Source organism: Equus asinus, chromosome 5 (assembly GCF_041296235.1).
Source record: "Equus asinus isolate D_3611 breed Donkey chromosome 5, EquAss-T2T_v2, whole genome shotgun sequence".
Taxonomy (NCBI): domain Eukaryota; kingdom Metazoa; phylum Chordata; class Mammalia; order Perissodactyla; family Equidae; genus Equus; species Equus asinus.
Genome location: NC_091794.1, coordinates 67,899,463 through 67,912,017, shown reverse-complemented (window position 1 = coordinate 67,912,017; position 12,555 = coordinate 67,899,463). Strand labels below are relative to the sequence as shown.

The window sequence follows — 12,555 nt, the reverse complement described above, 5'->3', positions numbered from 1 at the left end:
TGTATTTTGGTGAATATCAATCTGATGCCTGGATTAGCCTTTTAAAAGAATTATTTATAATAATCTGAAATTTTAGATATTTTGTGAAGCAAAGATTTAACTATTAAGTGTGAATTGGAATGTAACTCTGTGTGCACGAAGCTAACGTCTGTTTGTTTCTTTTCAGGCCCTTGCAGATACTAGAATCTCCTCAGAGTTGTACGATAATGCAAATGACCTTCTTTCTAAAGTAAAAAATGACAGGTCTGTGTCAACTGGCATGACCGTTGGCGTAGGCCTCTCATCCACCCCTGTAACAGTGGATGTGGGTGTGTCAAACTCACAAGGCTCTTCGCTCTTGGATAAGTTAAGCAAGTACAATAAGAAGGTATTAAGACATAACGCCTGTGTTGTGCAGTGTTCCATAATCCACACTGAAAACGTATTACCTTAACTGCATTAAAAAGTACAGTAGTAATTGAGCCTTCATTTGCTTGTGTGATTGGAAATGTCTGATCAGTGCTAATCATGTTTGTTTTTCTTGTTACGCTTTTATGCACAGAATCATCATGAAGGGAATAAAATTGAACAATAAGTCTAGAACTCTTATCACCACAACCCATCCTTTTTCACGGTTACCTGGAGCAGATAGGGAAATACTCAGAATGGTAATGTCTTAAAGAGAAGTAGCCAGGCCCTCTACATGAGGCTTGGAGAATTCTAAAGGAGCTTTGCTTTTCCACATAGATCCAGAGCTGGAGTGCTCAATCTGTGTTTCATTTACTCATCAAACATTCACCACGAACTGCCTGCTATGCCGATGGGTTGGGCAGTGCTTCCTTGAAGAAAGGGCATCTACCTAAACTGAGATCTAAAGACTAGTACGAGTGGTCCAGATGGAGGGAGGCAGAAGTTAACATAAGGGTGTTCTAGGCCTGGGGAAACAGCATGTGCAAAGGCCCGGAGATGAGAGAATGCCTTACACTAATTTGGGATTGAAAGTACTTCAGTTGGCTGAAGCTCAGGGTGGGAAAGGAAAGTGGGGAGTAAATGAAGATGGAGAGGTAATCGGGAGCCAGAGAAATATTTATTGAATTGATTAGAAATTTACCAAAGGGCCTCAGTAACATTGGTACCAGAACTGTGGGTTTAGTTTGGGCTCAAAAAATTATTTTGGATGATGAAAATAGAGTTACAAAAATTAACTTGTTCAACAAATATAAATTCCATTTGGGAGATTGGTTACTAATTAGCTATTGATCTGAAGGGGAAGTGCTGCTCTGAGATCTGGCTTTTACACGTTAATGTGGACTTTTGTAAAAGCGGATGACCTCTTCCAACTTTCACTGTGGCTTGCGATCAGTCAAGGTTTACGTCACCTGGAAGTAATGCCCATACTCCCCCTCTTCCTCTTAAGCCAATCCAACATCACCCCGGTCCTGTCTCTTTTTGATTATATCAGGATCCTGCTTTGCTTTATTATTTAATAGTACAAGCTTACCACTAGGACGTACGCTCCATGAGGGCAGGGGCCTACCTCATTCAAGATTGTGTCCTCTGCACCTAGCACAATGCATGTGACTACTGGCGCTCATAGACATTTGTTCAATACGTTAAATAAATAAATAATATTGGCATTTCGCCACGTCATCAACCATATTCCTGAGGATAATTTTTAATGGATACGTAAGACTGTTGAAGGAGGTTGCTTGATGCAGTGCTTTAATTAGAGCAGGGAGAAATGTGGGGGTGAAAACGGACCGGGAGCAGAATAGAAGTGAGGAGCACAGTGATGCACGTTGTGGTAACTAATCCAGCTGCGAGTTGATGAGAACTTGACCTGGACAGGGCAGTGGGGACAGAGATGAAGGCGTGGGAGAAGAAGCTGGGCACACACTGGTGTCTAATACATGCTTGTAAAATAATAATATGCCATTTATGTATTTATGCTCATATATTTATATGTCAGTATATATATTTCCCACAGCTACCTAAAGCTGACTTTTGCATTATCTCGTATGCTAAAATGTATACTCTTTGTTCTTTTCCTCATTCAATGGCGGTTGTTTCTGTTGGAAGGAATACAGCTTCCTCAGAGTTTTCACAAAGGTGCAGACTGCTCACTTTAAGATGAGGAGGGACAATATCATGCTGGATGAAGGAATGCTGCAGTCACTGAGGGAGCTTCCGGAGCGGTACAATTACGGCATGTATGCCAAGTTCATCAATGACTATGGCACTCATTACATCACGTCTGGATCAATGGGTGGCATTTATGAATATATCCTGGTGCTTGACAATGAAAAAATGGCATCATTTGGTAAGTAGAGCAGAAGCTTTATGCACACAGTGGTCGGTGCAAACACCAGGACACGGTTTGCGGTTTTCTTAGCACTATGAGCCCTCTATGACCTCGTTTAGTCTCATGACGACCTATAAGGTAGCATCAGTAGTATTTACAGGGAACTGAGCTCCAGAGGGTGGAATGACTTGCTAATAAGTACCACAACCAGACTTGTTTGGTCCCCTAGAACTATGTGTTTTCTATTACACTACAGTTACCTCTTTAATAATAAAGGATCTTTGGGATTTTGTTATTTGCGATGTTAAAAACTTATTTTAAATGCAGATTCATGGTTAGTGGAACTGCCATACAATCAGGCAGTGATACCAGAAACCTGGAGTTGTCGCAGATTCCCCCGTCTGCTTCACCCCTGTACGTCTCTAAGATCCTTCAGCTCTTTCTCCTGGACAGCTCTCCTCCATCCTCTCTTCTCCACGTCCACTCCTGCAGTGGTAGGCTGGGTTCTCATCGTTCACTTACTACTGCATTGGCTCCTAACTGATCTCTGGGGGAAGGCTCGCTCCTTCCGATCTATTCTGAGCAATCGCCACTAGAAGGCTCCTTCTACTTCACAGATCTGATCTGATGATATCACTTCCCTGCCTAATATCCTGACTAATTGAGAATAAAGTCTAAACTCCGTAGCACGACATCAACAACCTTCATGGTCTCACTCCAAACTACTAGAACAGTGGTTCTCAAAGTGTGGGCTCCAAGTGGTAGCAACAACTTCACTGGGCAACCTGTTGGAAATACACACTCTCAGGCTCCCATCCGAAACCCGCTAACTCAGTAAATGGAGCGGGCCCAGCAGTCTGCGTCTTGACAAGCCCTCCAGGTGATTCTGATGCTCACGACAGTCCCAGAACCACCAATCTCGTCAATGAATGAGAGGAAGGGTGAGAGACCGATCCGTATTTCAAAGGCCAGTTCCAATTCCCAGTTTCAAGAAGTTCCCTGACTGCACTAGCCCAGACAGCCTACTTTTTTCCTTCAACACGTTCGTACAAGTTCCACACTGCTTAGACTTTAAAAAATAATTTTCCAAATGTTAATATTTTTCTCCTCATTTAGATAGCAAAATCTTTGAAAGTAAATAGCATTTCTGACACTTTTCTCTCTCTTTTATTACTCAACACAGGGCTTATTACATAGTGAGCGTGCAAAACAAGACATGGACTTTGAAAGGGGGCCATTAATTTAGATTCCCGGCTAGGGTCATTCATTAATTCACCCATCTATCCATGAATGGACTTTTCTATAATCAAATATCTATTGAGTATCTATCATGTGTTTGTGCTGGGGGATACATAGTGAGCAAATCTGAATATGGCTCCTACCGTCCTGCAGAACAGTACTTTTCAAACTGCAGGTTGCTACCCAATGGCAGGTATTGAGATCAATGCACGGATTACCAACAACGTTTTCAACAACAGCAACAAAGGACGAATAGAAAATATCATAGTGGATTGTAGGCTGTCAAGATAAGTTATTGCTTCAAGAAACTTCTTCCAGTTAATTAGAGACATGCATACACGTACAGAATCATGATACAGAATAAATAGTTTAGTATGGATCAATAGAAAAAAAGAATCTGAAAAATTTAATTCAAGTGGGTCTTTGTAGAATCATTTGAATATGTAAGGAAGGAAAAAGAGCTAACGTTTGTTGAGTAACTACTATGTTCCAGGTGCTGTGGTGTATATTCTCATTGAATTTTCTTGGCAGCACTTGGAGGTTGGCGTTATCCCAGTTTTAGCCCCAGAAATTATGCGGCTCCTCCCAGAGGTTCAATATTTGGCCCACGGCTGCAGGAAGCCAGCATCAGAGGCCTGCACCTACGGTCTTTCCACCATGTGCTCTTAGGGGAGCCTTTCATTCTGGCTCGTCTTTGGTGTTGGGTTACTAATTAATTGCCTGGGGTATCTCGTGGCCCCTCCTCTTTAAAATCTGTGAGGCAGAAATGGGCTTCCAATGTGGTTAATATTCAAAAGGAGCCCACCAGCAAACTGTCCTGGGGCTAATTACCTCAGCTCTGTTTATAGAAAACCATATGTCCGTAATAGCACAATTTGCTATTTGTGGAGAGCTGATTTTCTATAAATCCGGAAAGTTAGTGTTGCTTTTCTATAAATATGGAAATGTGCTAATCATTACCTCATCTGCTGGAGACTGCTAATAAATCAGAATGTCATTTACATATTAACCTACAAAGAACAAAAACATCTACCTTCTTTCCCTTTGGCAAATGGAATCATGCACACCCTCCCTCCACGCTCATGTTTGATGTCTGTCTAGTTTTCTCTTTGTGTCTCTCTCATCCCCTCTCTTACTCCCTTTCTTTCTAGGTGCCTCTCTCTCTCTCCTTCTCTCTCTCTCCACCTGTTTCTCTGTCTTTCCTCTTTGTCGCTGTCTTTTTCTCTCTGAGTATCTTTGCGCTATACGACTTTAATAATATTTATATTCTCTTAAGTGCTTGTTTCGAAGAAACACTCCGTGTGGTGTACATTCATGTCCTCAAAGTGCTGAGCTTGGTATGGGATGATTTAACTGAACACATCAGCTGGTTTGCTCTGGGGGCATCTTTTGTCCTTCGATTTGCCTCAGATCTGCTCTGGGTTCGTCCCAGAGGATGCACAAGGCTGTTTTCTTCTAATGCGTCCTTTAGATAAAATGCTTCTGCCCCAAAGACAGCATGAAACCATGCATCAAAAACCAAGGGAAGTCTTGGATGTTGGGGAGGTGATGTTAGACTTCAATGGGATCCTACACTTTCCTCAAGGGCTGTGGGCGACAGCTTTCTACCTTCTACAAGAATCAGGATGGCTTTGGGCTCAAATTCCTGGATCTAGACTTTTTTCTCCTTCATCCCTCCTTTGGAGATCTTATTATTTGCCTTTATAGCAAGGTATGACAGAGAGAATAGTGTATTCACCATTCTGGCTTCTCTGGAGTCTGGCCCAGTTACCGAGCTGGCGATGTACCTTGGGCAGGTCAAGTACTTCATGACCCTTTCTATTCACGTATGTTTCCTGCCTCCTTTTGCACAGGCTGTGCTGTCAGCCTCCAATGCTCTTCCCTGTCTTGCCAACCTGACAGACTTCAACTCATCCTTCTGAACCTTGTGCAGGTTTCTTCCCCTCTGTGAAACCTGCCCCTTCGCCCAAGTTTTGTTTGTTCACACATTCATTCATTCAACCACGTTTATTGAGTTTGTGTCATGTGCCAGGTGAACAAAATCAATATGGTCCCTGTTTTTGTGGAAGAAACTAAATAAACAGCCAAAAATCCATTTGTCATCCTTGGTTCCTTCTTTACTTCCTGTTCCCCATTAGCGAGATCTGTTGACTTTACTTCTAAAGTAAACGTGAAGTAAAGTAAATGTGACAGATGTGGTATCTGTCCTTCCCATCTCTGTTACCGTCTGCTTAGTCCAAACCAGCATGATCTCTCACTTGGACGTGTTGGAGTATGTGTTTTTTCTTTTCTTTCCTCCCTTCCTTAAATTATACAATATGGTGTTATCAGCTATAGTTACCATGTTGTACCTTAGAGCCTCAGACCTTAGCCATCTTATGACTGAAGGTTTGTATCCTCTTACCAGCCTTTCCCTATTTACCCCACCCCGCAGCCCCTGGCAACCACTTTCCTATGATTTCGACTTTTTTTTTTATTCCACATATAAGTGATACCACACAGTACTTGTCTCTCTCTGTCTGGCTTCTTTCACTTAGCATAGTGGCCTTCAGCTTGATCTATGTTGTCATAAATGACAGGATTTCCTTCTTTTTAAAAGCTGAGTAATATTCCATTGTATATCTATATTACATTTTCTTTGTCCAGTCATCCGTTTTCTTGGGTTGTTTCCATACTTTGGCTATTGTGAATAATGCTGCTATGAACATAGGAATACAGATATCTTTTCAAGAGTATGATTTCCTTTCTTTTGGATAGATACCCAGACAGAGGGATAGCTGGATGGTATGGTATTTCTATTTTTAATTTCTTGAGGAAGCGTCATACTGTTTTCCATAATGGCTGTACCAGTTTACATTCCCACCAACAGAGCACAAGAGTTCCCTTTTGTCTACATCCTTGCCTGCATTTGTGATCACTTATCTTTTTGATAATAGGCATCCTAACAGGTGTCAGGTGATGTCTCACTGTGCTTCTGATTTGCATTTCCCTGATGATGAGTGATATTGAGCACCGTTTCACATACGTGTTGGTCATTTGTACATCTCATTTAATCTTCCATTGATTCTATGTGAGAGGAGAGGTTTCCTTACTTCTACAGATGAAGGAACTGAGACTGAAAAGCCCTATCACTAGTAAGTGAAAAATACCCAAGATGCTCTGAGCTGCAGTCCAGGCTTCCTTCCTTTTTATCCCAGCTGCCTTTGTCAGGACTCACAACCTGGGAATAATTTTGACTTCTTCCCTTTTTCTCCACACATATCTCATTAGTCACCTCCTCTGTATCTACAATCTGTCCTGTCCTCTCCATTCCCGTGACTACTACTCACCATGCTGTGCCACGTGCCCTCTGCAGGGTCCCTCCAGCCAAGCAGTGATGTAAAATGAGAAAAGTATCAGAGGGTAGACGGATATTCCATAAATACCTTTGGGACAAAGATGGTAGGGGTCTGCTTCAGACCCCTTTTTTTGCTAATGTAGGTAGGGCTTGACACATTTGTTTCAGCTTCTGTGCCCTTTGCCTCAAAATGCAACTTGAAAAAAGAGTTTCCTATCAGTTAAAGAATCTAAGTCCATCTGATAGGGTACCTCTGTCTATCAGGGATGCTGTCATGAAAACCACGCATGGAACAGAAGGTAAACTAAGAGTCCTCAAGATTCCACAGCTTCATGGTTCTCTGGCTTTTGGCTCTATTGAAAGGGCTCTGCGAAGAGCTCACAGAAAATGACCCCAGTTGTTGTTTCGCTCGTGTGGAAGCAGTAGAGTCCTGCAGCCTCACACAGGCCAGCAGCAGAGTGGTAGGGAGAAGAAGACTTCTCACGGACACAGCTTTGCCTTTTTTGTCGGCTTAACCCTTTAAAAGCTAACACTTCACATCTCTGGGTCTCAGTTTTCCCATAACTAATGTTTGGATAATAAACTACTTCAAAAGGCTTTTTTGAGAATTAATCAATACTTTTAAAAAGCACTGCGATAAGTAAAAAACTGCCTAAACAGCAGTTATTATTGTGGGTTACAGTTTCCAGTGGGATCAGTAGGAAGTAAAGCCATTTGGCCGAGGTTTGCGGAATGAGGAAGTATGCTGGTGACATGGTACAAGGACTCCAGACTTTGGCGTCAGACATGTCTGGGTGGGGGTCTTGGTTGTACCATTTAGTAGCTGCACAACCTTAATGAGGGTAATTAATTCCCCTCAACCTCAGCTTCTTCAAGACTCAAAGAGGAATGATAAAAAGGGTTTGTTTGAGAATAATTCCAAGTCCATCTTGCATGATAAGTGTTTAAGTAGGTATTTTTTCCCTTTAATATGGGATATCAGTTTAGCATAGTAGTTGAAAACATAGGTTCTCGCACCTGCTAGCTGTGTGACCATGGGCAGGGTATTGACTCACGTTAGGTCTCAGTGAGCCACCTGTTAAGCTGGAGGCACTAATGGCAGTTACCTCACAGGTGGTCGTGAGGAATAGGTGAACTTATCTACAGAAAATACTTAGTGCAGCGCACACTCTAATAAGCACTCAGGAAAGCTCCATGGCTGAACAAGCTCTGAATCAGATTGCCTGGATTCAAGTCTCGTCTTTGCCGTTTGTCAGCCGTGTGGCCCTCAGGCCAATCAGTCAGCCTCTCCATGCCTCAGCTTCCTGTTCTTCTAAGTGAGACAAGGACAGGACATGCTTCATGGGGTTGTTGTGAATATGAAATGAAACTATCTATGTGACATGGCATATAGTAAGAGCCAAAATGCTTACCTGTTACTCCTGCCCCATGTTGATGTTGTTATTACCACATGTTTATTGTTGCCAGCTTTCTGGTTATTAATTCCATGATGTTATAACTGTCCCAGCATCTGTAAAGTGGTGAAGACGACCTCTCTCATGGGGCCCTGCAATTGGTCAGCTCCGAAACACTGTTCAGATGGAAGGGAAGTCGTTACCGTGATGTCCGGCCTGCAGTGGCCCGTGCTTTGCTGTAGTCTTGGGACCTCAGCAATCGTGCCTCCTCCCCCACCTGCCCATGTTTTTGATCAACGTCATTCATTTCTGGCCCCTAGAGCTTCATCCAGTTTTGGAGGGCGTGCTCCTCCCATTTATCAAGGTCACTTTGAATTCCCATTACTATCTTTCAAAGCGTTAACGACTCTGTCCAAATCAGTGTCTGCGTTCCGTCCTTCCTCCCGTTGATGGGTGCCAGATGACAGTGACCCCAGGGAAGCCCCTTCCAGCGAGAGTGCAGTGCTTTCAGCCAGTCGCTGATCATCACCTTCCAGATAGGGTCCTTGGAACAGCTGGTCTACCGTCTAACACGCGGGGTAGAAAACAGCCACAGGGACACAATGAAGACGCCACTAAGTTGATGTCAGTTACAGTTCTACATTCTCTTCCACCCTCCTCCTTCCCTTCGTTTACTCATTCATTCCTTTAGCTTTTAATTTAAGAAATGTTTACTAGCGTTTATTGTTTATCATTATAGACAAGCACACATAACATGGCAACCACTGTCTAGACACCAACGTGGTCCTTCTCATCAAGGGTTTATAGAGGATTCGAGGTTTCTCTTCGTTATAATCGTCTCTTTACAATCAGGGATGATTTATTATGTGAACAGCCAAATTGGTTACCACCTAAAATGAACGAACAGTTTATCTTTTTACTCACTGTACTTACAGTTAACTGAACTATTTGGTTTTAAGAAAATATGTTTACTTGTACTAACTCCCATTATTGGGAAAGTACAACACACTCACATCTGGTATTCAAAATGATCTTCGAGGACTTGTATTGTTATTGTCCCCAAGTTTATAGAGAGAAAGCTGAGGTCCAAAGAGCCAAGTAAACAGCTCAGCGTGATTCAGTGGTGTCGAATCAAGGTCTTCCGATGTAGGGTTTATGGACTGTCCCTGTGCTCATCGCCCCCCCATTCCCCACACGCTCTGTCAATGTCTGACTCTCCCTACCAGAGGCTTAGACTCTGGCAGTGGTGGTAAGACAGCTGATGTTTACTGAGCATTTTACTGTGTGGCAGACATCTGGTTAAGCGCTTTCAATGCACTATCTCGTTTAATCCTCAGGAAAGAATTTACAAATTTACCCAATTTTCAGATGAGGAACTGAAGCTGAGCGATGTTAAATAACTTGCCCAAGGTCACAGTACCTTTGATTGGTGGGGCCAGGGGTCAAACGCAAGAACTGGGCATCCTAACCAACATGCTACGTCTCGGAGACGTTTTACGTAGGATGTTTTCAAACTGTAGGCCACAGCCCATTAGTAGATTGTAAAAGAAATTTGGTGGGTCCTGACCAGCATTTAACAAAATGAAATAGAATACAATAGGCTGGGAGAGATCAGAGCGCACCAGGCTAAGCGTGGTTAAATATTGAGACTTACTTTAGCTGGGCACGTGTGGGTTGGATCACAGCGCCAAATGCGTTGCTTACTTTCGGGGGTAGTCAAAAAGTGTTAAAAACTCTGACTTAACCCGGTGTGCACCGCTGACTATAGCCATGTATTTAATCACTTTAAATAAAGGAAAAATCATCAACGTCTAGAAGGAAGTGTAATAGTTGGGGTTCTCCAGAGAACCAGTAGGATACGTATATACATGTACATACACATGAAGAGATTTATTTGAAGGAATTTGCTTACACAGTTATGAAGTCTGACTAGTCCCAGGATCTGCAGTCGGCAAGCTGGAGACTCAGGAGGGCCTATGGTGCAGCTCCGTCTGAGTCCAAAGGCCTGAGAAGCAGGAGAGCTGCGTGCGGTGTGGATCCAGTCGAAAGGTTGGCAGGCTTCAGACCCAGGAGAAACTGATGTTTCAGTTGGAGTCCGAAGGCAGGAAAGAAGCGGATATCCTAGTTTGAAGGCAGTCAGGCAGGAAGAATCCTCTCTTACTGAGGGAGGGTCAGCCTTTTTGCTCCATTCAGAAGTTCTAATAATAGGATGAGGGAATCCACTGACATGAGGGAAGGCCATCTGCTTTACTCAGTCTACTGATTTAAGTGTTAATCTCATCCAAAAACATCGTCGCACGAACACCCAGAATAATGTTTGACCAAATATCTGGACACTCGTGGCCCCGTCAAATTGACACACAAAATGACCCATCACAGGAAGGTAGACGAGGGGAAAAGCTAGAGGCAGACAGAGGTAACAACTGCCAGGACAGGTGCGGGAAGCCGTGTAATGAAACAGTTCATCCAACCGGAAATGAAAGGACAGCGGTCCCTGAGCTCTAGCATGCACGTCGTCTCATTTAAGCTCCCAGCAGTGCCTTGAGCTGTGTTTTATGGCTGTCTCCATTTTACAAACGAGGAAAACCAGGCACATAAAGGCTAAATGACAAGGTGGCACCGCTGATTGGAAGCAGAGTGGACTTCAAAATGAGGATTTTGAATTCCCAGTTCAATGCTTCTTGTGGTGCATCCGGGTATTTATTTCACTTACTGTCTTCTTTAAAAAAACATTAAACTGCTTGTGGTAGCTTTGAAAGTGGTTAAATCAGGTTTAAAATTAGCTAAGGGAGGATTATACCGAATATTCATTCCTAAAGGAAGTATGGGGTCAGTTTGACCCATTGGTTGGGAATTGCAACTGAAGGAACTGTCAAAGGTTAAACTGACCAGCTTGTGTTGTCTGTTCTGAAGCTCAGGTTGAGTCTTTAGAGCCAGGAACAAGCACGGTGTGCTGGCTCCCATGGCACTCAAAGAGACTCATAGGCCAGAAAACGTGTCCAAGCCAGCAACGGCAGGTGGTTTTAATAGAAAATGCCAGCCGGGCTGCTGAGTTGAGGACTGTGACCCCAGGCATGGGCTCAGCCAGGAAGTGCGATGATCCATTAGTGACTTCTGTCAGAGGCAGAGGCTGACCCACAGTAGAGCCTCATTGTCCTTCTTGCTGGTGTGGCTCAGAATCCAAGCCCCTATATTCTGGGCATCCCCTGGGGGTTTCCTTATATTCTGCAGAGTCGGGGGTGGATTCCTAAAGGGTCTGAACTGGGGGAACAGGGCCCTGGGCTGTGTATTTATTATTCTTTTACGAGAATGAGACAAAGGCAGCCTCGATGATCAAGCGGTAGATGGAGAGTCACTGGGGTGGGGTGGGCGTATAATTTAAGTCCCTCAAATTTCTTATACTTTCCACCACATTTACATATTATTGCTGTTGTTTATTTATAATTCTCTTTCAGGAGGGTTCTGAATACAGCATTTTCCCTTGTAACCCAAAGTAGGGCACAGGGAACACTCAGTCTCTGAGGAAAACCCATAATCTACTCTCCCTCCCTCCATGCAGCCATCCACTCATCCAGTGACTACTCCCTGAGATCCCGTAACTTCTGGGGACATGGGGAGGAGACTCGCATATCCCTGCTCTGGAGAAACATGCAGTCAGTTGGGGGCTGAGAATTATATATTATGATAAATACTCAAATAGAAATAAACACAGTAAAAGCACAAAGGAAGGAGCAACCCACCCTTTTGGACCCTCCCACTTTCTAGATTCCAAAGACATTCAAACCTGATCATCCAAAATAGTGAGAGTAGGAGCTCGCCCGATGGAGAAGGGAGCTCGGGCTTTCTAACAGAAGGAGTTTAGGGAGAGTGGCTGGCACAGCCAGAGGGTGAGGGTGAGCAGTAAGAGACAAGTGTCTGGGTTCACCCAAAGGCCAGACACTGCTGTGGAGGGCTTGCCCCTGAGGCCAGTGCACAAATGAGAGCAATCCTGTGGCTGGGTTTTGGCAGGAAGAGTGATGATATCAGCAACCTGGAAATGGCGTCAGCATTGGCCTCCAGGGAGCCCCAGAGAGGATGACAAGCTTCAGAATAGCAGGCTACTGGGGCCGTGCAAAGGTGAACATTGAGAACAGGAGGGTCCCTGCCACTGGACAAAATGGCCAACGGTCAAGTGAGCACGCTCTGGTCCTGCTCGGCCCTCCAGCCCCATTGCTCATCATTGGGTTGGGCTGTACTGAGCTCCTTGCTGGTCGCTTGACTGGATCATACTCGCTTTCTCCTTGGGGCTTTATAAGAAGGAACAC

At 43.9% G+C, this 12,555-nt stretch overlaps 1 protein-coding gene across 2 annotated transcripts in view; it reads left to right on the top strand.

Moving 5' to 3' along the window:
• C8A (complement C8 alpha chain) overlaps positions 1-12,555 on the top strand; it is a 66,227-nt gene that overhangs the window by 36,036 nt on the left and 17,636 nt on the right. For both annotated transcript variants that reach the window (XM_014844681.3, XM_044770890.2), the window contains exons 6-7: positions 167-367; positions 2,059-2,299. In XM_014844681.3, coding sequence (XP_014700167.2) covers positions 167-367; positions 2,059-2,299 — 442 coding nt within the window. The remainder of the gene's footprint in view (positions 1-166; positions 368-2,058; positions 2,300-12,555) is intronic.